The sequence below is a fragment of the Dama dama genome, chromosome 19, assembly GCF_033118175.1.
Source record: "Dama dama isolate Ldn47 chromosome 19, ASM3311817v1, whole genome shotgun sequence".
Taxonomy (NCBI): Eukaryota; Metazoa; Chordata; class Mammalia; order Artiodactyla; family Cervidae; genus Dama; species Dama dama.
Window position 1 is genome coordinate 24,458,399 of NC_083699.1, and position 27,131 is coordinate 24,485,529.

General features: G+C 37.5%; 1 protein-coding gene across 8 annotated transcripts in view; it reads right to left on the reverse strand.

Annotated features, from left to right (window-relative positions):
• The window catches only part of PLD1 (phospholipase D1), a 261,912-nt gene that overhangs the window by 123,556 nt on the left and 111,225 nt on the right, over positions 1-27,131 (reverse strand). For 5 of the 8 annotated variants that reach the window (XM_061168339.1, XM_061168335.1, XM_061168333.1 and 2 more), the window contains 6 exons: positions 26,479-26,562; positions 16,520-16,601; positions 9,071-9,181; positions 6,807-7,007; positions 5,592-5,805; positions 4,879-4,992 (listed from right to left, as the gene is read on the reverse strand). In XM_061168339.1, coding sequence (XP_061024322.1) covers positions 4,879-4,992; positions 5,592-5,805; positions 6,807-7,007; positions 9,071-9,181; positions 16,520-16,601; positions 26,479-26,562 — 806 coding nt within the window. The remainder of the gene's footprint in view (positions 1-4,878; positions 4,993-5,591; positions 5,806-6,806; positions 7,008-9,070; positions 9,182-16,519; positions 16,602-26,478; positions 26,563-27,131) is intronic. The other 3 variants (XM_061168338.1, XM_061168341.1, XM_061168340.1) reach the window with 2 other exon arrangements.

A 27,131-nucleotide genomic window follows, 5' to 3' on the forward strand; every position in this document is an offset into this window, starting at 1 on the left:
GGGAGACAGCAGTAAAGCCAGGTCTGCTGGAGGAACGTGAGATGCCGAGGCCATAACGAAGTCATGTTCTTCTTTTTGCTCAACCAATATGGTGCACAATCTAATGTGTAATTCTTGTCTCTTGCATTTCAAAATGCAAGAGAACCTCAAATTTGCAGACAGTGGTGTTCTAGCCCTGGAATTGACTAGTTAAGTGACACTGAGCTTCACCCTTTTGGGTCAGAAATCCTTTATGTACAAAAGGAAGAATTTGGCTCAGCTATCATCTAAGATCTTTTGGGCTCTAACATTCTATATTTCTATAACTATAAATGACATCCATAAAATATCATAACAATAGAAGAAGCTTACAATCACATGGGTGCAAAAGCAACATCTACTGCAGTATTTCACAAAGAGCTGTGTCAGGACCATTTTACTTAAGGGTAAATATGTTGACTTAAATAGTTTGTACATTTATGGGATATGCTGATCACAAAGACAGCTAAGCAGGGAAACTAGCAGAACTACAAATCACAAAATGCAGCGCTTGGCACAAAAGAGACACTTAACCATCAGACACTGGATGCAAAACGTTTGTTGAAAGAATAAATGGTACCACATACAGAAGCCAGAGTGAATACCAGACTGGTCCCCCTACCATCATGCTGCCCCAGATGTGTCCTTCCAAAAGTGCAGATTCCTTATTTAAAAGCCTTCTAGGATGACCTGCCTACAGGGGGTCAAATCCTCAGGGTTTAGTGTGCAGAGACAGCTCTTCTTAAACTGCTGCCAATCTCTCTTTCTCATCCTCATTTTCCCCACACAACCCAGGCCCCAGACACACCACTGTTCTCACTGATTGTGACAGACCTTGTCTGTCATGCAGCCAGCACATGATTCCTTCAGCCTGGAATGTTCTTCCCACCCTCTTGGTCTGACCTCCTCCTCATCCTTCAAGAGCCACATTAGCTGTCACCTGTCCTAGAGCCACTCCCCGTATCCCAGCAGGGAGAGGCTGTGGAACCACTCATAGTTGCACACCCCAGGGCCCCTGACTCTGTGACCCATCTGTCCCTCATTGTCCACCACTCACTCATCTATAAACTCAGGGGTGGGGAGTGCATCCTCTCGGTGCCTGGTATAGCTCCTGGCATTCAGTAGGCAATCAATAAATAAAGTGCAGAGTGAAAAATTTTAAACTATCACTATGCACTCTGCTAGTATTCTATCTCAAACTGAATAATTAACCTCCAAAGTTATTGACATTTTCTGTAAAAGAAAAATGCCTCGAACTACTAACAATGAACAAAACTATATAATATTAAAAATTAGAATTCTATTCATTTCTCCTAGTGATTTATTTTCCTTTTCTCTGAAACTGAAAGGCCAAAGTACTGGTAGATCTATTTGCTCACCTATAGGCTCTTTATAGTAAGCATGGCACTTTATTAAAAAAAAAAAAAGAAAAACTATAAAAAGGGAATAAAGAGAAGACAAATAGCAGGTCAATTCCAAAGTAAAATTAAAAAATATAGATAAAATTTGTTTTCATCAGTTGAGAGACTTTGGGCTAAATTTTTACATGTATACACATATACTTGTTTACAAATTAATTTTCATATAATAATCTGTTTTGACAAGAAAAACAAAGCAAATTCTTAGTTTCAGAAAATGATCTTGAATTGAATTCAGCTTGCTGCTAATTGAATTCAGTTTGCTCATAATTCATATTTGCTTTTGGTCATGGCCTAAACCAGTGCAAATTAATCAGGGTCCTCCTCAGAACCAATGAAACATTAAGGCTAAGCAGAACCAAATCTTGCCGGTAGGATATTTCCCCCTGCTGAATCACTAAGGCACTAAGTTAGTAAAATATTTAATCCCAACACTTGTCTACTATTTAATAGATAATAAGCTCTTTGAGAGCAAAAATAAGTGTTATACAATGTACCACTGCATCCTGAGAATGGAGTTGAGAAACGACTTGACTTGCCATTCATTCTCCCTTATGATTAAATATCTGAGTTTGAAACACTTGCCTCAACTAAAAGACAAGAATTATCTTCCCCATTAGCCATCTATTAAATCATGCTTAACAGGAAATCATCAGCAAACAATTACTGAATACAAAAAGAATAAAATTCAACCCTTTTAAAACGACTGTACCAAGCAAACAATGTGTTTGAAATTCTCCCTCTTGCAACATAATTTTGAGAGGGAAAAAAATTTTGAGGATGGCGGACTGATTTTGGATTAAAATATATACTATAGAAATCTATCATAGTTACTAATCACATTTAAGATGAGCTGATTTTACTCCACTTTTTTCTACTTAAAAACATGCAATGATGTGTGCACACTACGGATTTCCACACATCACCAGTAAGGTTCACTCGGAGCCCCATTCAGAGCCGCCTTTTGCATTCAAGTGCAACATTGCAGAGAAGCTAACCCAGGTCATACTTTCAGGAAAGGAAGTTATTAACTCAAGCAAACATTCAGTTTCAAACTTATGAAGAGTCACTCTATATTTAATTTGGATTTCTAGTTCCAGAATTAAGACAATAAAATTTAATTCATTACATGATTTAAATTGTAGAGCTGTGATCTTTAAACTTCCTTCTCCATTAATAGTAGAACCTTAGTTTTTTTCCCCCAAAACAAATTCACATGGCAGTCCGATATATAAAACGATATAAGTGGGATTTTTCTGGTTGAAGCAGGTAGCAATAAAGGTAGGAGGGGCCCAGGTCTCCAGTAGTATCCTCAAAGCTTCCCGAGAAACACCAGGATTTAAGGAACAGACTTGGTAAAGCACTGCTCCAGAAGAACTCAACTATTCTTTGGCTTTGCTTTTTAAGTAAGTGAACTTTTTTTCATATTAAAAAGCTAAATCGGTAACTTAACATAGTTAATGGAAAGAGTGCTCTTGGTCCCCCACATCCCATGTCCACGATCTGCCACCCCTGTCTGCTCTGAAGAATAAGCTTGTAAAAAATGTTCATCAGATCTTGTCTGGCATTTGCTCAAGACCAGCTGATGACTTCCTTTTTCTACTCTATCATTCTGCCTGATAATTCATACCACTTGACACGCTGTGTTTGATGGTCTATTTCTATATACAATTCCTATCCTCACTTTCCAACTCGATAACTGAATTTCATTTGTGTTGTTCATCCCATCCCTAGTACCCAGAACAATGATTGACATATTACAGGAGTTTAGTAAGTACTTATTTAATGAACAAATGAGTCATACACATTTAGTTTTGTATTCCCACTTACAATTTTTAATGATTGTGCAATTCCATCAAGGGTATGGATTGCTCATTAGGTTCTAGAACCATCCTCCATCCTCTCTTGGATATTTAGGGTGTTTACTTTTTTCCCCTCTTTCTCTCACTTAAAAAAACAAACAAACAAACACTGCACTGGATGTGTATCCAGTTTATTAAAGAGAGGATTTCCATCAACACCTAAAAACAACCATATTGCTGTCCCCAGTTCATGACTGTGGGAATCACCCCCTCAGTCTGCTATCAGCCTGAATTACTTAATATATTCTGCACCCAGCTTGCATCTTCTTTTCTACTTGCCTTCAATCCTGTTGTCAGCAATACTAACATTCAGTCCCCTCACTGCTCCATCTTAACTTCAGTCCTAACACAGCAAAGCCACATGCTGGAATTACAAAGCAATATCTGGACCTATTTGTAACCCTTATCTGTAAAGTCTGCCCCTGCATTCATCCCTGACCTGGCTCTCTGGACTTCCCAGTGCCCTGTCTCAGGGCTATGCCGCTCTACGGAGCACAGGAGTCACTCTGAGCTCTCCCAGAATCCACATAAGCATCGAGGACTAGCTATATGCTAAACCAATAAAATGTCTCCCCATATATGCTCTTCTCCATATTTTAATGGTATCAGTGTTGTTGAGATTTATGACATGCAAATGGATTTAACAGTTACATTGGTGCTTTAGTTCACTATAAATAGTCAATCACTTTAACAACTGCAGGGTCCCCAGACTAAAGAATGCTGGAACCACTGCCCAAGGTCCAGCTTAGAGTTCAGGGTCATTAGCTCCTAACAGCCACAAGTGACTCACTTCCAGCCATGCTTGCTGGGCTCCATCTCAGTCATCTCCTAAACAGTACACAGAACTGTGGCCTTCAGAATTTAGCCAAAAGGTCCTGCTTCGGTCATCTGCATTTCTGCTAAATCACAAATCTGACTCATGATTTCTAGGTGGCTGAGAAAATGGAACTTCACTGGGCACGTCACTTATCATCTCTAAACCTTCATTTGTAACAAGAAGATAACAGTATTATAATCAAGCACCACAAGTGTTCCCGGCAGTGAGGGGCAGAGTCAGCACATGATAAAAGCTATCTTACATTTTACTGTGGTTGCTACTTACTATGATGATTGTGTGCATGCATGCTAAGTCGTTTCCGTGGTGTCCAATTCTTTGTGACCCGATGAACTGTAGCCTGCCGGACCTCTCTGTCCATGGAATTCTCCAAGCAAGAATACTGGAGTGGGTTGCCATACTCTCCTCCAGGGGATCTTCCCAACCCAGGGATCAAACCCGCATCTCTTATGTCTTCTGCATTGGCAAATGGGTTCTTTACCACTGGAGACACCTGGGATGCCCATCATTTGTCCCTATATCTGATCTGTTGCCAAATCTCTCTTCATTCCCACCACATTTTAGGCCCTGATTAATTTAAGAACGAGTACCTCGTTCTTACAAAAGCTTATCAGATCATCATTTCTAATAATACGTGCAGGGTAAAAACTGTGAGGACAGAGAGGCAATCCAGAAACACAGTCACTCTGCTCATGCAACAAAAGCTGAAGCCTATGGAAATTCTGGCACTTCACACATCACTTACCAACGTTAGGTCTAGTAAGCCCCTGCTCAGACTCACTGGAAGAGCGAAAGAATTTCAAGTGGGGCTTTAAACCATGGATTAGATTCTGACGACTCCTACAGTGATTACAATAACCTGGAGAAAGTTGAGAGTTCTTTTTTTACAAAGATATATATATATATATATAAATATATACACACACACATGAAGTTTTCTAAAGCGGAAAGCAGGTTCAATCATTTTTAAAAGTAGGCAAGGCTATCAAATCAGTCACAAATTCTGTGCCACAGAAACTGTAGTGTTTTAAAGACAAATCTGAAAAGAATAGTAAATGAACACGATGTAGACAATCTGATGTTTGAGGACAAAAGCTTGATGTATTTCTGGACAGGAAGAGACATGCAATCTCTGCTATGACAAGTTTATAAAGTACACCTAATACTTTTCCTCCATAATTTGGCATTAGTTTAGAAACGCTTAGTCATTCTGTGACCATTAGAAGCATGAATTGTGCGTGTTATGAGTACTGATGTGAATAAAACAATAAATCTCCTCTACAATGAGTTAAACAGAGCCCCAAAATGGTATGAGACTGAATAGGATGATATAACGACTTTGAAGCATTGCTTGCTTGACTCCACTACAGGCATCATGGTTCTGCAAACAGGTGTCCCGTGTCTGGCTCTGGAGGAATAGAGTCGTGGAGATAAACTCCAGGGCAGACGATGACTTACTGGAGGCGCTGTCGATGCTGCTGATGCTGTCTGTGTCATGCAGATGGTGTCTGTGCAGCTGCCTGTAGAGACTGAATTTGGAGAACTTGCTGGGCTTTCCTATTCCTTTCAGTTTTGAAGTTGCATCATCCGGAGGGTTCAGGATGGGCAGATCTTTATTAGATTCGTTTTTATCTTTGAGGCATAAGGATTCCATAGACTCTGTTGTTTCAGCCTGAGAAAATTATTATAAGAAATGAGAAATGAAAAGAAACTGCATAATATATGTTGCAATGTGGCCTTTTAATTCCAGTTTAAAGTTCACACTTGTTGCTTGCTCCCTAAAAGACACATGATAATGTGTGTGAGGTCACCGGCAGGGCAGTGGGGGGATTCTTGTGAGCTGTTTAAAGACATTCAAACGGACACCAGGAAGTCCATTACAGTTCCTCTTTCACTGCATCAAATTCTTGCAATTTTATGCCAATTAACTTTTCAGTTTCAGATATAATTACATGAGTTATACTCACTGTTGAGCTACTGAACTTCCTCTGATGAACATTAAGCGATGATTTTTCTGTCAATTATTTCCCCCATTACCTCTCCACTAAATCTCTATTTTCCCAGAAGAGTCACCAACATATACAGCAGAAAAATAAGATGGAGGCCATCAAATTTTTAATAAGTGTATTGATATTTTGGCAACCATCTGAGTTGAAATAATAAGTACATGAATATAGGCGTACAGAGATTTTGGCAGTTCTTGATTTGAAAGGTACGTTGAGGAGTTATTAACCTCCTGCTTTCAAACAGAATTCTCTAAATGTCTCCAGACTGACTTATCCTGTTTTCATATGTCTGTAAGAAGGAAAATTTCAAAAACCTTGGCAGCGACTTGTAATAAGGCTGCTTACTTGAAGTCCAATTGTGCTGCACATTTTTATGAACTTCTTTTTCCCCAAATAGGAATTAAATCTTTAATTTAAATGGAAACCCAAGGAACTGGCCATGAGATAGCAAATGCCTTATCGAATCTATTTCATTTTCTTACAAGAGAAGAAACTGAGGCGAACAGACCCCTTAGGTGGTATTTGAAACAAGGTCTATGTTGGACTCAACTGTCCAGGAATATGCCTCCTTTCATTCAACCCATCAGCCAACCAGTCATGCTTTTAATACACACTTATACAAACTGTGTCCCTTTTATGCAGTTCCATAAAGATGAAATCTACTAACTGTGAGGGAACCCAGAGATGGTCCCCCGATGACGCGCTTCACGCTGCCCACATCCGTGAGTCTGTGTTCGTTGTCATCCCACCTCCCGTAAGCCAGGTCAATCCCACCCACAAAGGCCACCGACTGGTCGATGACGACGAGTTTCTCATGATGAGCCCACAGGTATACGCTGGATGACACGTGATCCGGGTGCCTCATCACCTTGAGAGGAAAAAAACCCACACATGTAGTATGCTTTCTAAAATGCCTTTCATACTATAATAAAATAGGTCTGTTTACACCCTCGAAGAGCATTTCCTACAATTCAAATACTAAAATGTGCTATCTATATCCATACATCAAAGAGAATCCCCAAACTTCTAATTTTATTCTCAGTATTTACCAGAGGAAGATCCCTGGTTACTTTTCAAGACTCCCCTGCCCACTTTTCAAGACTCCCCTGCCCACTCTGGACCCCCACATTTGTGGGGAGCTACCATTCAGCTTGAAATTTGGCCACATATTTCAATAAAAGTCAACTCAGTGGGATAGCAGATTCCCTTTCCCCCACCAAAGGATTACATTGTATGTGGTATTACTTAAAAAACACTAAAACTTTTGAACCAGCATCTATCTCTGACAAAACTTTTACTAAGTGTATTGATATTTTAGTAGTCATTGAGTTGAAGTAGTAAGTATATGATATAGGGATATAGATGTTTTGGCAGCTCTTGATTTTAAAGATACTTTGAGAAGTTATTAACCTCTTGCTTTCAAGTAGAATTCTCTCTAAATCATCCCAGACTGACCTATTTTTGTATGTCTTTAAGTAGAAACGTACCAAAAACTTTGAAGACAATTTTACTGTTTAACAACATTATTTATTGTGGTGAAATACACATGACATAAAATTTATGGTTTTAACCTTTTTTATGTGTACAGTGCAATGGTATTAAGCATATTCATATTGTACAACCATCTCCAGAACTTTTCATCTTGCAAAACTGAAACTCTCCACTCATTAAACAATAAAGCCCCCAAAACCTGGCAACTACCATCTACTTTTTGTCTCTGTGAATTTGACTACTGTAGGTACCTCATGTAAAAGGAATCTATCTTTTTATGACTGGCTTATTTCACTTAGAATAATGTCTTCAAGGTTCATCCACATGATTTAAGATATGTCAGAAGTTCCTTACTTTTTAAGACTGAATAATATTCCATGACATGTATATGCCATTAGTGACAGTGTGATATTCAAGTGTCCAGCTATTACAGAACTGCTTTATTTCATCCTTTGATTTTGCCCATGTTTGCATAATATATTTTGACAGTCATTATTAGGTATGAAAATGCTTAAAATTGTTATATTTTCTTGCTGCACTGAAAGTTTTATTAATATATAATATCCTTGTCTACTGTAAACTTTTTTGATTTACAGTCTATTTTGACCCATATTAGTATAGTCACTTCTGCCTTTTTTTGGTTATTATTTACTTAGACTATCTTCTTTTAATCAAGAAAAATATACAATCATTATATACTTTAAACCTACTAGAGATTTATTAACTCATTGTCTTGAAATATCTCAAAAACTGGGCAATATTTACTGATAGAATTCAGGTCCTTGGTAAAATATCAAATGGCTTTTTCAAATTGTTTATCATGTTTATTTACCTTAGTAGTACTTTCTACTAAGCGCTTTTAAGGAAAGCACTTTAAATCCTAAAGGAGCTTTTTTTGTGTCTATCAGTATTCAAGGGATGTCCCAGGGAGCTCACATCTTAGAGGTTTCAGGATAACCTTAATGAAGAGTATGGAAACTTGATGGGGCTCTTGAATATTAAAACAACTCTAGGAATAATGTTCTTGGCTAAATGATCAGGGTAAAAGAAGCAAAATAAGACTCTGATGATCCCATCAAAATCAGAAATATAAGGAAGTATGTGTGCTCAGTCATGTCTGACTCTTTGCAACCCCATGGACTATAGCCCACCAGGTTCCTCTGTCCATGGAATTTTCCAGGCAAGAATACTGGAGTGAGTTGACATTTCCTACTCCAGGAGATCTTCCTGACCCAGGGATTGAACCCATGTCTCTTGCATCTCCTGCATTGGCAGGTGGATTCTTTACCACTAACGCCACCTGGGAAGCCCATGAAGTTCATAGTACTATTTACTCAAAATATACATGAGGGAATTCCAAAGATTGCCACTGCTCAAAACATATCTGAAAACTGTAGAATAATAAAGAAGAAACATTTTTCAGCAAGATGACCCAAATACCTTTATGTTGGGGTGTAGACGCATCAGAGTCCTCTTGCTGTATTCACTATTGATTCCAAGGGCGAGTTCCACCTCTTTGTAGAGCATAATGAAGATCCTTACCCCCTGTTGCTGTCACAAGAAAAAAACACAGAGAAAAATAAGAATTTCTGGAAGTATGCTATGATTTTCTTTTTCTTCTTCCTTTCTGGGCATTGTGTTTTCTAAAAATTTTTCCTATAAACAAGTATAATAAAATATTTAATGAAAACTGCAACAGAAGGAGCTGAAATGTATGTGTAAATTAAGACACAAATATAAAAAATAAAAAGCTACCTCCTTTCCATTCTATGCATACTGAGTCAATATTTGACTAATTACAACCAGAATGTTGAAACTGCAACTTTAAATACTAAAAATGTCTGATAGTCTTACACCTTTGAACATCTCCAAACACTTGACATTAGAGGAAAGTTTTGATCTGATTTATTGTTACAGAATTGGGTCTTCTTTTTGTTTTTACCATACCACAATGAGTTGAAATAACAGTGTTTTTTAAAACTTTGATGATAAAATATGCTAAACAAGCCTTAAATGTTTCTGGGGGTATTTTCATAGATTTTTTTTCTTTATTAAAAATTATTTCAGTGGGAAAACATTTCTCAGTCTTTAGAAAGGAATGTGTTGGTTCATACTCTTCACCCATAGTTAAATCATTAAGGCCTATTTCACCACTGAAATGACTTCTTCAGAAATCAGCTTCTCTAACAATCAAAAACCCCTGAGTTTTAGCAGCAGCCCACAAATTAACATTGATCTGTCCCTAGACCTTGGACCTAAAGGAAAATAGACAAAGCCATTGTGAAGGTCATACTGAATCAAAAGTGACTCATAAACTTTAATATGCTATACAAATAATATTTATTATTAATATTAACCATCAAAAAGAATGTCCAACAGCTGGTAGTATAGAAAGTACCATTATTTTTCTCTCTTAGTTCTAGGTAGTGACAAGGTCTTAGCTTATGGTTAATTTTGCCTGACACTGGAATGTTCTCCCCTCTCCCTGTCCTCTTACATGGTTCTTCCATTAACATACAGCTCCTCCAGGAAGCTCTATATTATTATCCTCATTTCTTATATCATTTTTTTACTTTTCAGGTTTGCATCCTCAGTATTGCTGTGTAGTCTGCAACACTGAATTTGCATTTTCTATACCTAGCAGCTCTGAAACCATTCTGAAACATATTATATACATATAGGATACTGTAGCTACACATAGACATTTAATATGCTACAGATTTAAAGGCAAGAAGTTTTCCATAATCTTTTCTAGAGTATTACAGGCGTATACTGCATCTAGAGATGCAGGTGTATCTAATTAACTATAGTGATGAATAATAATTTTGTTATAGTTTAAATATAATCCATGGTATTTAGGCATTTTTCATAATGGACATTTGAGTCACAAATTTAAGAAGACTTACTGGATTGAACACATCAAATTTATAACAACTGGACATTTTTGCAATGTTACAAAAATGTAAAAAAAAACATAGGAGTTAACATTTTTAGTTTGCAAGATATAAAACCTTGGAGTAAACCAAATATGTTTACAATTCCCTAGTGTTGCTCTGACAATACTAAGGAGCATATTTTAGCCCCTAAATCCTTTAGAATAACACATCGCTTCAAGATACTAACTTAGTCTTACTTGGTGTTAATAATATCTGAAAAGTGACATATTTCTGAAGGGATACACCTGATTTACATTCTGAACTGCATTAAGGAAATCTGAGTACCAGCAGAAAACCCATTCTTGCTCTGAAAAAAACAGGATTAAAAATTCATATGTTATTTTATTTCTCTGGTTAACAACTGACTTTTGGAACTTGCTTATCATTTATTACATTATGCAACTATTATTGTAATCAAGTATGAAAGTACAGACTTAAGTAAAGAAATAACTGAACAGATTAATTAATTAAAGGCAGGAAGTGAACAGATTAATTTCCAATGATCTGGTCAGTGAGTGCTCTAAATGAAAACTAGAACATTATTTTATTTTTCTCTTCTACTCTTCAGATGTACTTTTCTATTTAAATATTTTAGGATTCAGCAATGAGTAACAGTTTAAAAAATACCCTCCCACTGAATGATGCAATATAAAGTTTAAAACCCCCAATTTCAACCTAAATTATAGAACATTACACCTGACACCTCTCATCACGGTTCATTTGTTTTAAAATGGATGATATTTTACTTCTTAGGCTTATGAGATTATTATTCATGAAGGACAGTAGTTGCAAATTAGGAACTGTAGTGAATCTTATAAATTTCCTTTTATCTGCATAACAAATGGATTTTTTAAAATAATAGAGATGCTGGCACTAATGGATTATAGTACTGATATTATCCTCCATCTACTAATACCTGACATTTCCTTCTTTGCTGTGTCTTTCCTCATTGAAATAAATTAACCTACAGGAAATAGGATACAGACTTTTAAGTCATCTTAGCTTAAATAGAAATGACTAATAAGGAAACAATTAAACATAAAAAGTTCATTTTTATGTAGTCTGGTTTACAATTGTTTACTTACGTCATGCCCACAATAAACAGTTGATTAGTGACAAGATTCTTGTGATAAAAAGGGAATAAATTCCTCTTCTTTTGGTCAAGGCATTACAACACTATCATAAACTCTCAACTATAAAGGGCGAAGCAAAAGCAAGATATATCCCCTGGGAATGAAGGCATTTGTTGGGTCCTAAAAGCGCAGACTTACACAAAATATGGGAATAGTTGCACACAGTGAAAGCCAAATCAGAAACAAAAGGACTGATGTTAATTCTGTAATTTAAAAATAATGCTTTTGAAGAATCTGATGTTTTACCAAAGCCTTTCAGTGACTCTAGGGGAAATTACCTTTTGCTCAGAAGAAAAGTATTAATAGGGTAAGTGGGAAAACAGATGGCCCTGGGCTTGATTGTTTCTCACATTTCAATGTCATGTTTCTTATCTTTGCTGGAGTCAGCTAACCCAAGGATTCCACACAATAAACTTTATGACACCTGACTTTAAAAAGATAAAAGTTCTATCTTCTTTTCTAATTCATTTTTCATCAAGTAGAACAGATACAATACTATAAACAGTGTGAACTTTTAGGTGCTTTACACATACAAATGCATGTGAAGAAAATGAAGAATAAAAAATGTTTATAGTTGAAATCAAGAGATTTTGTTTCTGAGCCAGCTTTTTCTCTGATTGTTCAAAGCACAGTGGTCAAAATATTTTCTAAATGTAGTCAACTTGGTTCACTGCCTAAAGACAGCTTAGCTAACACCCCTCCCCCCCAGAGCAATCACTAATTTTATCACCTGTCAAGGACTTCCCTGGGGAGCAGCACCGCAGGGATGGACAGTCTGTAATATTTTAAGAAAATGAAAAGTAAAGGATAAAAGGGAATCATATCCTCACCACTGAAATGCAAGCAGCACTGGTAGGTAACTGCACAAGTGCTCATAAGCCTTTTTTTTTTCCTTTCCAAGACAATTTTGTTTAAAGCACAGTCCTTAAGGTTGAAGATCCCATCCCTCCTTCCCTATTTCACCCTTCTAGCCCACTATTTTGATAAGATTCTCTTTGATTTTTCTGTTCAGTGATGTGATTATTCATCTCGTTTGATGAACCTGGACATCCTTCCCTGCTTTTGGTCCCTGATTGCAACTTTAGAATGTGCTCTGTGGTCCAGGACAGAAAGAAACTAACTTGATGACAAAATACCCCCTGAGAATGAAGGTTCTATAGTTCTACAGATTGCTGCACTTGAAGAATCTTCTGGTGCAGTTCTCATCCAAAATATCACGCATTTCTGTGGTTAAAATATACAAACTGGATACAGGGATGCAGTTACCATGAGTGTGATGCAATTTATCTTACCTCTTAGTACAATAAATTCAGAACTGTACAAACCCTGGGATGCTGCTTTGAGTTGTAAACAGTCTGTCTCTCAACATCGGTTTAAATTATTTTAAATGATGACAGGGCATAACAGGAGACCAAAGAAACAGGAAAATATCAACTTGGTTACTATCAGAGAAACAAAATATTGTATTTTTCCCCTCAGAAACAGCCATTGAAAAAGATGTTTGCCTATTATTGGCTATAAAGTAGAGACACTAAATTTCTCCCCAAAGAGTGGCACAATCGGATAGAAGAAAAAAAGAATTCATTTCATTCAACCTTGTGGACCTCTGGGATCCATTAATGCAAGAATAAATGCTATTTCAACCCAGTACTTTGTGAAGCTAGTGGTTTTCAGAAACTAAATTATGTATGTACCGCAGTGTTTATGAGCATATGAAATGTCAATTTGGAATGATCTGAGTGTTAAAAATTTAATAATATGGTGTAGCTGGATTAGGGAAGAGAAATTCTATTAAATGTACCACTGAGAAATTAATACTTAATAGCATTACTCTTTCCTTAGGAGATCTAAAAAATCATTACATGTAATTTAAAAACTACAAGTTTCAAAAAAGCAGACGAAATTGAAACTAAGCACCATTATCAGTCAGTAATATTTATTTGGCCACGGTATTCACCTGATACCTCACAGGGTTCATGGGCCATAAAAGCAAAGAGAAATCATGACAGTGGTAGAAAAGGGACCTGGACAGGTACGCTGAGGGGAATAAACAAACACAGGCCAGCTAACATGGAGTGGAGGACCAGGCTTGTAGGATCTTCCTCCTCAACCCCGCTCTGGAAAAAATTACTAGCTTTCTGGCATATACTTAGGTGTCCTGCAGGTACCTCATAGTCACACGATCTAAAATGTAGCTCTCTGATCCTGGGTTCTTCCCACTTTCTTTCTCTACCACAGTCACCCTACCAACACACCATTTTGATCAGCTCACCCTTCGTCCATCACATCCCCTAACAATAGTTCCCCACTGTTTTTCCATGAAGTTCAAACCACTGGCTTGGTTCCAAAGCCTCCCCATCCCAGCTGCTTCTTCAGCTTGATGCCCCATCCTACATATGCTAACACTCATATGTCATCAACCCTGTCACCTCACTGTGATTGACAAGGACTTAGAATTCCTGCCTCCAGAATGCTTCCTCATCACAGTTCCTATACCTAGAAATCTCTTCGGTTAAAATTTTTGGCCCATCTTAAATGCTCTAAACCCCTCATGTTGTAAGGGGCTTCCACACCAGACCCACCCAATGCTCTCCCTCCTGCTTTGAATCTTGGCACTGTCTCTGTACCCTGCTGACTTCTACACAGATCTTTAAAGCTCCTTCAGGTCAAGAATCGTGTCTTTCATTTTTGTACACCCCCATATGATTAGCCAGTGCCCTAACGTAGGAGGCATTCAACAGAAAGATGTCACATGAAACCTAAGAGAGTAAAGCACAAGAAGAGAAGATTTATTAGTATGATTGATGACTGGAAGGGCAAAACTGGAAAAATGTATTAGAGTGGAATTTCTGGAGTTTATTTCTGGAGGAGAAATGGGAAAGGTGCTATTTCACAGAGAGAAACATGGAGAAAGTTATAGCCCATTCAATATGTAGAAAGACGTTTGGTAAGCCTAGGACTGAGCCCAGGATGTGAGTCCTTCAGCAAGCCCTCCAGGGGCAGGGATGGGATCCTAGTCACACACATGACATCCTTAGTAATTAGCATAGGACCAGATGCAGGGGACACACTCGTATCTGTATGCAGGATTATTTAATGAATATGCAAATACATGTAAGACTAGAATTTCCAATTTTGTGAATGGAAGTCTATTGAGATAACAGATAAACTAGCCTAGAAAATGATGCTTTGGCAGAACATGTGTCTGAAATCAACTTCTTTTCCTTTTAACATCAGCAGTGAAGAGTGCCTATACCTACCCCTGGATATCCTAAATTAAATGCATGGGGAAAAGACATTGAAAGAAGAGGGAAAGGTGAGTGGGGAAAGGGGTAGGGGAATGTAGAGGATGGGAAAAAAATGAGTGATGGCTGTGAGAAATAGAAAATGCTAACCTCAATTACTTAGGATCTGCAAATTCTGCTTGAATGTTTAATGACAGAATTTTGATTGAACCCGGGTCTCCTGCATTGTAGGCAGACGTTTTACCGTCTGAGCTACCAGGGAAGTCCTAAGACAATTTCAAATAATAGTAAAAAGGCTTTGCACTGCTGTTGTTGTTTAGTCACAAGTCAAGTCTGACTCTTTGTGACCCCACGGACTGTAGCCCGCCAGGCTCCTCTGTTCATGAGATTATCCAGGCAAGAATACTGGAGTAGGTTGCCATTTCCTTCTCCAGGGGATCTTCCTGACCCAGGGATTGAACTCATGTCTCCTGTATTGCCAGGCGAATTCTTTAACCACCGAGCCACCAGGGAAGCCCAGTAAAAAGGCTGCTGCTGCTAAGTCACTTCAGTCATGTCCGACTCTGTGCGACCCCATAGACGACAGCCCACCAGGCTCCCCCATCCCTGGGATTCTCCAGGCAAGAACACTGGAGTGGTTGCCATTTCCTTCTTCAAGTAAAAAGGCTAGCACTCCCTAATTTGGACATGATTAAGAATAAATCTAGATCTATTCTAATTCAACTTAATTTAACTTGAGGGTCAACCACATAAAAAGGTTCATTGTTATTGTTTTCTGTTGTTTTAGTCACTAACTCATGTCCAAGTCTTTCGTGACCCCACAGACTGTAGCCTACAAGGTTCCTCTGTCCATGGAATTTCCCAGGCAAAAATGCTGGAGTAGGCTGCCATTTCCTTCTCCAGGGGATCTTTCCAACCCAGAGATTGAACCCACGTCTCAAGCATTGTAGGCAGATTCTTTATTGCTGAGCCCAAAAATTCATTACAAATATGAATGCAAAGTAGTCATTGATGAGCCTATACTGCTTCAGTTATTTACTTTTTATAACAAAAAGAGCACATTCAATACTGTCCCAGAATCTATAGTGTCAATTTACCATAAACTGTTTCCAAACTGAAACCAGTGGTTTTTTATGACTCTCCTTTGATGTTCTTCAACATCAGCTTGAACCCATCTAACTGAAATTATTCTCAGATGACTTTGTCTTTGGCTCAAATGACAAATAGTGAAAAAAAATAAAACGCTGTGTTTCATTTTATCATTTATTATTCAACGATGGATTTTCATTACAATTTTTGCCTATAAAATTAACTGCCCATAACTGATTATAAAACAAAAAGAACAGAGTTGCTAATATAATTCATGCTGTGAATTAGGTGAAAATAGCTATGTTTCAACAGTAATGGGGAAAAAAAAAACCATAATAAAATGGACTTGAAAACAGTAAGTATTCTATTTTTTGTCAAATTCTAAAAGAAAAGTCTTATAAGTGTATATGAAGGGCTTTAAAAAAAGGCATTTCAGAGGCAATAAACATTTAAAAAATTATATCAGCATGTTAGTAAAGTACATACTGCTTTTCGCTTAAGAATGCAGTCCAACCTCCAACGATTTCCTTCAACCACCGGACGTTTCAGGAAGATTTCTGGACTCAACCTGAAATCACGAAACCAAGATTTCAAGAAACTAAAACAAAATATTCAGTTCTGACTGTGTCATAGGACGCAACGGCAATTTTAGCCCAAATGCCATTACCATCCTCCACTGTGGCAGGTCCCCCAAAGTTCTCTATGAGTCCACGTACAACTTCAAACTGGAACAACAACGTTTATCCAAAAAAAAAAGGCAGTCTCGATTTTTCTGTTACTCACATATCATACATACACACACTTGCAGATACTATTGACTGTCTGCTCAACAACCATTGTCCACCTTTTCCTTCCTTGGTATCAGGGCCTACCTCCCATGATTGAATATGAATATTCTGAATAATTGCTTCCTTAGATTTGTGTTCAGCTCCAGTTTATAAAATAACACAATCCTGCACAATGAGATATATGAGGAAGTACACAGACAATGAGATGTATGAGGAGGTAAATAGAAAAGTTCTTCCTCTGATGAGAGGAAGAGACACACGGGCACACACACAAAACCCCAGGGAAAGTGGCTCTGGGATGGATGTTGTGTGGGGCCATGATGCTTAGATAGTGGCAGCCACACTGGAATTCTAAAGGTAAAGCCACCACCCTAACATCACTGGAGAACTTCACCAACTCTAGTACTGCCTAACTTTAATGATTTTTTTTTTTTTTGATGTGGACCATTATTAAAGTCTTCATTGAATTTGTTACCATATTGCTTCTGTTTTATGTTTTGGATTTTGGCTATGAGGCATGTGGGAATCTCAGCTTCCTGACCAGACATCAAACCCACACCCCCTGCATTTTGGAAGGCAAAGTCCTAACCACTGGACCACCAGGGAAGTCCCTAGTACTGTCTAACTTTAGAATTCTCATTCAATGAGACAAATAAATCCTAATTGTTTAAGTTACTTTTAGTTGAGTATTCTAGCAACCCAGGCCAAAAGTGTTCTAATTGATAAACATGAACACTGACTTCCTATGCCAAGGAGCAGTGTCCATGGGAACCTGGGCTTTCTGAACAGGGAAAACGGCGGCCTTGCTGATAGGTAAGCTTTTTCCATTGTGAGAATTGACCCCTGGGTTCTTCATAGTAGTGCCATGGGCAGCACAGTACAGGAGAGTCACTTTTTCCCTCGGGGTTAGGTTCAAAGTCATTGCCTGACTTAAACTGGTAAGTAGTGTAACTCCTCTGTAATGGGAAAAACAAACAAAAAAAACAATAAGGTTTCATCTGCTGAAATGCTAGACCTGAAGGAGCAGGGTAAACTGTGTAAGGATCAAAGTCTTACAGAACACTAGGGTGAATCAGTGTCTTGCCAGTGGGTCTTCGAAGCATGGGGAAACCACAGGGTATTAAGGAGCTAAGGAGATTAAAAGAAACAATTTTACACTCTACTAAATTCAGTTAGAGAAAATAAAAATCCAGAGAAAAAGTATCTAAAAGAAACTTGTATTGGATAAGATAAATAAGAAAGCAGACAATAGAGGGGTGTATACAGTATAAATATTTACATATTTAGTTTAAAATAGGAAACAACTTGAACAAAAAATACAGCAACTGACAGGAAGAGATCTAAGATGAATTAAAAACAAATCTGTTTTAAATAGAAAAGTGTGTCATTGAGCACTGCTAGTTCACTGAAAGTAGGACATACCCAACAACATATACATGCTTGCAATTTTCAATGTACACATTAATTATGGGCTCAGAGGGCTTCAGTGTGGGGGGCATTTTCAGGTCTATACTCTGCAATTAAGTCATTATCATCTTTTATTAAAACCTAAAAACACTGTGCACCCTGTATGCAGAGGATTCTACTAGATACTTTGGAGGATCTTAGGCAGGCTCTCAAGGAAACCTCGATTTTGAGCATAATATATTAAAAGATAAAAGTAGTCATGCTATGAAAAATGATAGTCATGCTATAAACAAAGCATAAACAATGGCAAGTACAGTATAGCTATGACTCACACGCATCATTATGTCAGGATCTTAACAATAATCTTAAGTAATTATTAGCTAAGCAAAATTCAAAAGAATTGTGTAATACTACACTTCACTGGGTTTCAGACAATAGTGAATGTAAGATGCATATTACTATGTGTACCAGTAAGAAAGAAAAAATGATGACATCTATAAGACGTTATTGAGTGTGAGATGCATTCCAAATTCAGAGATGTTAAAAAGTACTTCTAAGTAAAGGCACTTCTTAGAAGATTTTATAGTTTTAAATGCTCATATGAGAAAGAAAATGTTTAAAATAAATCATCAGAACTTTCATCTTAAGAAAAATAGAAAAAAGAATAAATTAAGAAAAAGTAAGAAGAATGGAAATAATAGATAAGAATAGACCTTAATGCAACATAAAACAGAAAAACAATAAACTCAATAAAACCAAAATCTAATTCTTTGAAAGATTAATAAAACTTTGAAAGATTAATAAATTATGACAAACTGGCTAGATTGGAAAAGAAAAGGGGAGTTGATTATTTTTGTGGGAAGAAATAATACCAATTCTACCAAAATTCACTCAGGAAACAAAGGCAGGGGAAACATGTACTTACTCATATAATGAGGCTAACATTATCTTAATATGAAAACCAATCAAAGAAAATCTAAGAAAAGAAAATATTAAGTACAATATCCCTAACGATCACAGAGGTAAAAATCTCTACCAAAACTTCACAACTCATTAAAAAGGATCATGACAAAATGGGATTATTCCTAAGAATGCAAGGTTGGTTTAAAAGTTGAAAATCAATCAATATAATTCAGCACATTAACAGAAAACAGAAAGATTGTATCAATATATGCAGAAAAAAGTCTTGACAAAATTCAATACCCATTTAGAATAAAAACTCTCAATACATTTTAAGTAGAAAGGAATTTCCTCAAAGTAAGAAAAGGCACCTATTTAAAAATCTACCTAAAGCATGTAATAAAAGACTGAAAGTTTTTCATCTAACACTGAGAACAAGAAAGATGTCCATTCTCACTACTTCTATTCAACATTTTACTGATGATGCTAGCCAAGGCAATAAGGAAAAAGGAAGAAAAAAAGAAATACAAGGCATACAGATCATAAAGGAAAAAGGAAAACTGCCATTATTCACACATCACACGCTCATCTATGGGGAAAAATCCTAAGGCATCTACAAGACAGTTACTCGCACTAGTAAGTGAACTAAGCAAGCCTGCAGTAGGTAAGATCAGTATTAAAAAATCAACTGTATTTCTATATGCTGGCAGCAAATAAATGGAACATGAACTTTTAAAAATACCATTTACAAAAACATAAAAAACATGAATTACTTATTGATAAATGCAAGTATGTGGAAAGTACAAAATACTGATGAGAAAATTTAAGATCTAAAAAAAAAATGGAGAGATATATAGTATTCATGAATTGGAAGACTCAATATTGAGAAAGAAGAACATATTTGCTCTTGACATATCTTGTAGTGAGGAGTGATTTTACTGTTCTTTTCCCTCTGATTTCTCAGCTGGGAAGAGAACTGGGAAGAGAAATGGGCATTGGCACAGGCAGAGAGAACCTCAGAAGTCCTCTGGTTCAGGCTTGAGGAAAGGAAGAGTGGGATCTTCTGGCAGTGGTAGGGGTGGCAGGGAAGGGTCCACAGGCATCAAAAACTCCAAGGAAGTGGAATTTTCCCTTCCAATGGAAGAAATGTGGTTCCAAGAGGACAATACAAATATTCATTGCTTGGCTCTGGATACAAAGTTTCATTGCAGAAACTGTGTCACAGAGCAGGGCACATTTCTATCAATAGCCAGAGGACTAAAAAGGGAAGCAACAGGCAACCCACAAGTGGTGGGTAGATCATGGAGAGAGAGGAGCTCAGAAAAGCAATGCTATATAAAGTTGTTTATGAACTTCCAGCTCACTCCCAAGCTGTCCACACATAGATTTGATCCTAAATATTATATAGAAGAATTTGAGAACTGAAATAAGAAATAAATCACTGCCCAAATTGGCCATTAGGTGGAGAACATGGGGAACAGATCTAAACAGCACTGCAAAGACTATAAAAAGAAAGATGTCACTAAAGACACACAGATAGAAGACTAGTTGGAACATTCTGCATGGACCTAATGGACCACTTTCCTGCTAAAACAGAAATACCAGCATTTTCTGTAAGATTTAAACAAGAACCAGAGTCATAATATTCAAAGCTCCCAGAATACATTAAAAAGTACTTGGCATACCAAATTTAAAAAAAAAAAATCAGAAAAATCTCAACTTGCAGGAAAGCCATTCAACAAATGCCAATTCCAAAATTATATGCTGGAATCATTTAATATAATTCTTTGCTAGATATTATAAAAATATTTCAACAAGTAAGGGTGAACACTCTTAAAATGAATATAGTCAAAAAGTCTCAGCAAAGAAATAAAGATATAAATAAAAGCCAAAGAGAAATTTTCAAGCTGAAAAATACTATAATAATCAAACTCTCAGTGAATAGGGTCACTAGAACAGAGGTGACAAAGAAAAGAATCAGTGAACTTAAAGAGAGATAAAGAGAAATTATCCAATTTGAGTAACAAAAGAAAAATTAACAAAGCCTGAAAGACCCATAGGACAATACAAAAAGATACTGATTTGTGTCATCAGAGACTCAGAAAAAGAGGAGAAAGAGGGAAATGCAGGAAAAAAGTTTGAAGAAACGATGGCAGAAAATTTCTCAAATTTGATGAGTGACATAAACCTACAGATTCAAGAAACTCAGTGAACTCCAAACAGGATAAATTCAAACACCACAATCAAACTGCTGAAACCTAATGACAGGAAGAAAATATTAAAAGCACTCAGAAGAAAAAGAATGCATTATTTAAGAGGGGAACAATAAACCAAATGACCATGAATTTTTCATCAGAAAACACTGAGGCCAGAATGAACTGGAGTAAATTGTAACTAGAATGTATAAAGATCTTCTGCAATTCAGTAATAGGAAGACAATCCAATAAAAAAAGAAGAAAAGTAAGATTTGAACGTGCCTCCAAAAAAAGCTAAACAAATATCCAAAAGTCACAGGAAAATATGCTTACCATGAAAAGACATACGGCAAATTTGGAAAACTCAGCAGTGGCCACAGGACTGGAAAAGGTCAGTTTTCATTCCAACCCTAAAGAAAGGCAATGCCAAAGAATGCTCAAACTACCACACAATTACACTCATCTCACACACTAGTAATGCTCAAAATTCTCCAAGCCAGGCTTTAGCAATACATGAACCATGGACTTCCAGATGTTCAAGCTGGTTTTAGAAAAGGCAGAGGAACCAGAGATCAAATTGCCAACATCTGCTGGATCATCAAAAAAGCAAGAGAGTTCCAGAAAAACATCTATTTCTGCTTTATTGACTATGCCAAAGCCTCTGACTGTGTGGATCACAATAAACTGTGGAAAATTCTGAAATAGATGGGAATACCAGACCACCTGACCTGCCTCTTGAGAAACCTATATGCAGATCAGGAAGCAACAGTTAGAACTGGACATGGAACAACAGACTGGTTCCAGATAGGAAAAGGAGTACGTCGAGGCTGTATATTGTCACCCTGCTTATTTAACTTCTACGCAGAGTACATCATGAGAAACGCTGGGCTGGAGGAAGCACAAGCTGGAATCAAGATTGCCAGGAGAAATATCAATAACCTCAGATGTGCAGATGACACCACCCTTATGGCAGAAAGTGAAGAAGAACTAAAGAGCCTCTTGAGGAAAGTGAAAGAGCAGAGTTGAAAAAGTTGGCTTAAAGCTCAACATTCAGAAAACTAAGATCATGGCATCTGGTCCCATCACTTCATGGCAAATAGATGGGGAAACAGTGGAAACAGTGGCTGACTTTATTTTTGGGGGCTCCAAAATCACTGCAGATTGTGATTGCAGTCATGAAATTAAAAGAGGCTTCTCCTTGGAAGGAAAGTTATGACCAACCTAGATAGCATATTAAAAATCAGAGACAATACTTTGCCAACAAAGGTCCATCTAGTCAAGGCTATGGTTTTTCCAGTGGTCATGTATGGATGTGAGAGTTGGACTATAAAGAAAGCTGAGCGCCAAAAAATTGATGCTTTTGAACTGTGGTGTTGGAGAAGACGCTTGAGAGTCCCTTGGACTGCAAGGAGATCCACCCAGTCCATCCTAAAGGAGATCAGTCCTGGGTGTTCATTTGAAGGACTGATGCTGAAGCTGAAACTCCAATACTTTGGCCGCCTCATGCGAAGAGCTGACTCATTGGAAAAGACCCTGATGCTGGGAGGGATTGGGGGCAGGAGGAGAAGGGGGCAACAGAAGATGAGATAGTTGGATGGCATCATCAACTCAACGGACATGAATTTGAGCAAACTCCGAGAGACAGTGAAGGACAGTGAAGCCTGGCGTGCTGCAGTCTATGGTGTTGCAAAAAGTCAGACACGACTTAGTGACTGAACAACAACAACAAAAAAGACTAAGAACAGCAAGTGCTTGCAATGATGAGGAGGGATGAAATTCTCAAACATTCTTAGTATATGCAGTTCAGAAAACAGATTGACAGTTTCTTAGTGAAAGTCGCTCTTTGTATTGATGTAATACAATAACTTTAATTTACTGTCTAAGATAAGGGTTATCAAATTATGCACCATGAACCAAATTTTGTCCATTGCCTGTTTTAGTATGGCCCATGAGCTGTTACATTTTTAAAGGTTTATTGAACACACAAACACTTGCACAAACAAGAATATGCATCAGAGACTACATGTGACCTGAAATGACGGAAATATTTACTTTCTGGCTCTTTACAGAAAATGTTTGCCAGCCTGTTGAAAGTCAGAAGCTTTTGAAATTTTCGGGTCATAATCCACAGGAATACATTATGTATTCATCTCAGTATTTTCATCCATCCGTCTGTCTACCTACCTACCTATCAATCAGTCTTCTATTGACTACTGAAATAAAAGTTGCACAAAATAATAACCCTAACTTCCACTTACGGCTTCCCTTGTGGCTCAGCTGGTAAAGAATCCGCCTGCAATGTGGGAGACCTGGGTTCCTGGGTTGGGAAGATCCTCTGGAGGAGGGAAAGGCTACCCACTCCAGTATTCTGGCCTGGAGAACGTGATGGACTATATAATCCATGGTTTCACAAAGAGTCGGATGCGAGTGAGTGACTTTCACTTTCATTTTTCGACTTAAGCTGCAACTCTCCTCTCTCTTCTTTCCTACCTTTTCTTATTGAATTATTTAAATAAAATTCTAAATATAACTTACTACCTCTCTGCCTAAAATACTCACCTGTCTTTATCTGGACAGCGCCATCACCCAGGACTCAGGCCAGCCTCCTCTCCTGTGAAGCTTCCACAGCTCCTGCAGACTCAGTCGGTGCCCCTTCCTCCGTGCTTCCTCCACCCCACCCTCACCCTGTGCCTTCTGCTATGCTGATCTTCACCACTGAAGTGAAGAAGCAAAGTCGCTCTGTCATGTCCGACTCTCTGCGACCCCATGGACTGGGGCCTACCAGGCTCCTCCCATTGGAGACCCGGGTCCAATCCCTGGGTCGGGAAGATCCCCTGGAGAAGGAAATGGCAACCCACTCCAGTACTCTTGCCTGGAAAATCCCATAGACGGAGGAGCGTGGTAGGCTACAGTCCATGGGGTCGCAAAGAGTCAGACATCACTGAGTGACTTCACCACTGAGCTGGCCCTAATCTGTTCTGCACATAATTTCCTGACTGTATATTGTCCAGGGTAGGGGCTGCTTTTCATTCATCATTCTGGACATGTGCCTGTCACATAGTGGCTGCTCATTAAGTATTTCAGAAATGAATGAGTGAATAAATTAACAAATGAAAGAATGGGTGGTTAAATGAATTAACGAACAAAAGAGCTAAGCACTTCTAGGTCCCAGGTTGTTTCTCATTTCATTAAATCTGCCTCTTTGCAACCCCATGAACTGCAGTACACCAGGCTTCCCTGTCCATCACCAACTCCCGGAGATTGCTCAAATCTGCCTTTGCTTGCATATTAATTGTTCCAAAAAAAGAGTAACACAGTTTTCACTCATGTATATGATGTCTCTTGATTTAGATTAGAAGCTTCTAAAGGGCATGTGCATCCTCTCACTATGCTTTTCATTCTCTCAAATCCAGATATATCAGGGTGTGATAAAGTTTCTGAATGCTCACTTTTGCAATATACTTGTACAAGAATTTTCTTCACTTGTTTTGAGGGAAGTTTCTGCAAAGGTTTTATTTCAGAGAGTGTTGCAATAAGATGTTATCCTAGCACAGTCACGAAAAAGAAATAACCTGCTGATTCTTTTTTTTTTTTTTTTCTGACAGAAGAAACATTCAACGTTCCATCTCTAGATGTTTAAATGAGAGCCTATATTTCAATATTCAGAACCTTCAAAACATACATTATTTGCTTGTGTAAAACATGATAATATGGACTCAGTGGAAACGCTATTTACAGTCTCTTTCATGTCCTAGTCAAACTTTCAGAAATACTTTTTAAAGGAACACACCTACTACATTAAGCTTGAACCTATTCTCCTAAGTGTGTAGAAAGTATTCAATCAAAGAAATAGCTCCTAAGTCCAAAACTTTCTTTTATTTCTGGTAGCTGACTTGAAGAGATAAAATTTGGCAAGAATAAAAGGACCAAGATTAAGCTCCTCCTAAATGTGAGAATAAATAGAAGCACAGACATGCTGATTACCACAAGCCTTATCTGCCGACTTTAGATCAATGGTTCTCAGCCAAGAGGGACTGTGCGCCCCAGGGGACATTTGATGACGTCTGAAGATATTTTGGTTATCTCAACTGGGACCTTGCTACTGGCATCCAGTGGACAAAAGCCAGAGATGCTGATGGTTCTAAACACCCCACAATACAAAGAACAAGCCCCCGCAATAAAGAATTATCTGGCTCCACATGTCAGTAGTGCCAAGGTTGGGAAAGCATGCCCTAGACTTAAACATCTCCTCATCAGTGAGGCAAAACAGTAGAAAAAGATGAGTTCACATTCCTAATTACTCTCCTTTCCCCCCAAAACCTAGAATTAGGAGGAAATGAATTATGACGCTATTTTCATAGTTCAATAAAGATAGCATTTGGAAAGAAATAGGATAGGGAAAAATGGGGGTGGGAGGGGCATTTCAAGCAACTAAGTTCTTAGAAGGAAAACATATCTTTACATTTTCATTTCCATTGTAGGAAATGTTAGCATCAGCAATGGGTTTTAACCATCCAGGCAGATGGGTTATTGGAACTAAAGTCATACTACAAGGTCTACACCTACTCCAGGAGTAAAATTTCCCTACAGCTAAGTGAATTTTAAATACAAGAGACTTGCAATGGCTTTAATTAGCATTTTAACTCTCATGGATGATTTTAAAGGGGATTAGAAAGTTGAAATCTGATGCATCTCTAGAAAAGCTAACCAGGCTTAGTCATTACAAAGGATATTTTAATACTAATAGGTAAATGGAAATATTCCATTTTCAAATTCAGAGGAAGTGTATTCACTGGACCTTGTGACAGACATACCAACATCATGGAAGATATCCAAGGAAGACTATTTTCCATTATCTCTACACCTGCATTTGCATTGCAAAATAATCTTTACTACAATAAATATTGGTTATTTGCTTCCAACAGGGAAAACAAAAACAAAATTGCTCAAACGAAATATTTTTACAATATATATGGATGTGAGGTTTTTTTGAAAAGACCTTTCAGTGGAGGCTACTATAATTAATTAGTTGGGCCTTTGACCAAAACATCTGTGAATACTGCTGTCTTTCTTAATGTATGATTCTAGAACAGTACAACACTGTTGTATATTCCTAAAAACAGAGATCTCCAACTCCCCAGGGACATATACTAACCACCAATCTGTGATAAATATTTCTTCTTTTGCCTCTTCCATTGCATTTGCCACATCTTCAAAATATCCTTTGGCATTAACATACCTGAAAGACAGATTTTCTGTTTCATTTTTTTTTAACCAAAAAGATAAAAAAAGAAATCTATCATATGGCAAAACAGAAGAAGGAAGCCACTGCCTAGAATCTCTACAAAACCATCAGCTTACTTTGTATAACTGGAAACAAAGATTGAAAATAGCATGTTCTGTTTGCTACGCAGGAAGTATAGTAAATAGACAGAAGTAGGCAACCTGACTCTTTTCTGCTGAGAGAATAACAAATTGAATGCTCTCATCATTGTATGAGGTCAGATGCACTGTCCCACTCTACTGAACTCACACACCATTGTTCTTCTGAGACTGAAAACAGACCATTTTCTAACCCATGGGTAGAATAACATGCTAAGCAAAATTTTATTTAAAAGAAATACCTACCAAGTAAATTTCTTTCTTAAATTATGGCTAATGACTTAAATAAACTTTTCATTTGCATCATTAAGAAAATGTATGAAGCTAACTTTTAAAATCAAACTTCACAATCTAAAGCTAGCTATCTAAAGTTCATTTTTAAAAAAATCATAAAAACAAAAAATGGAAAAATAATCTATGCTCAGG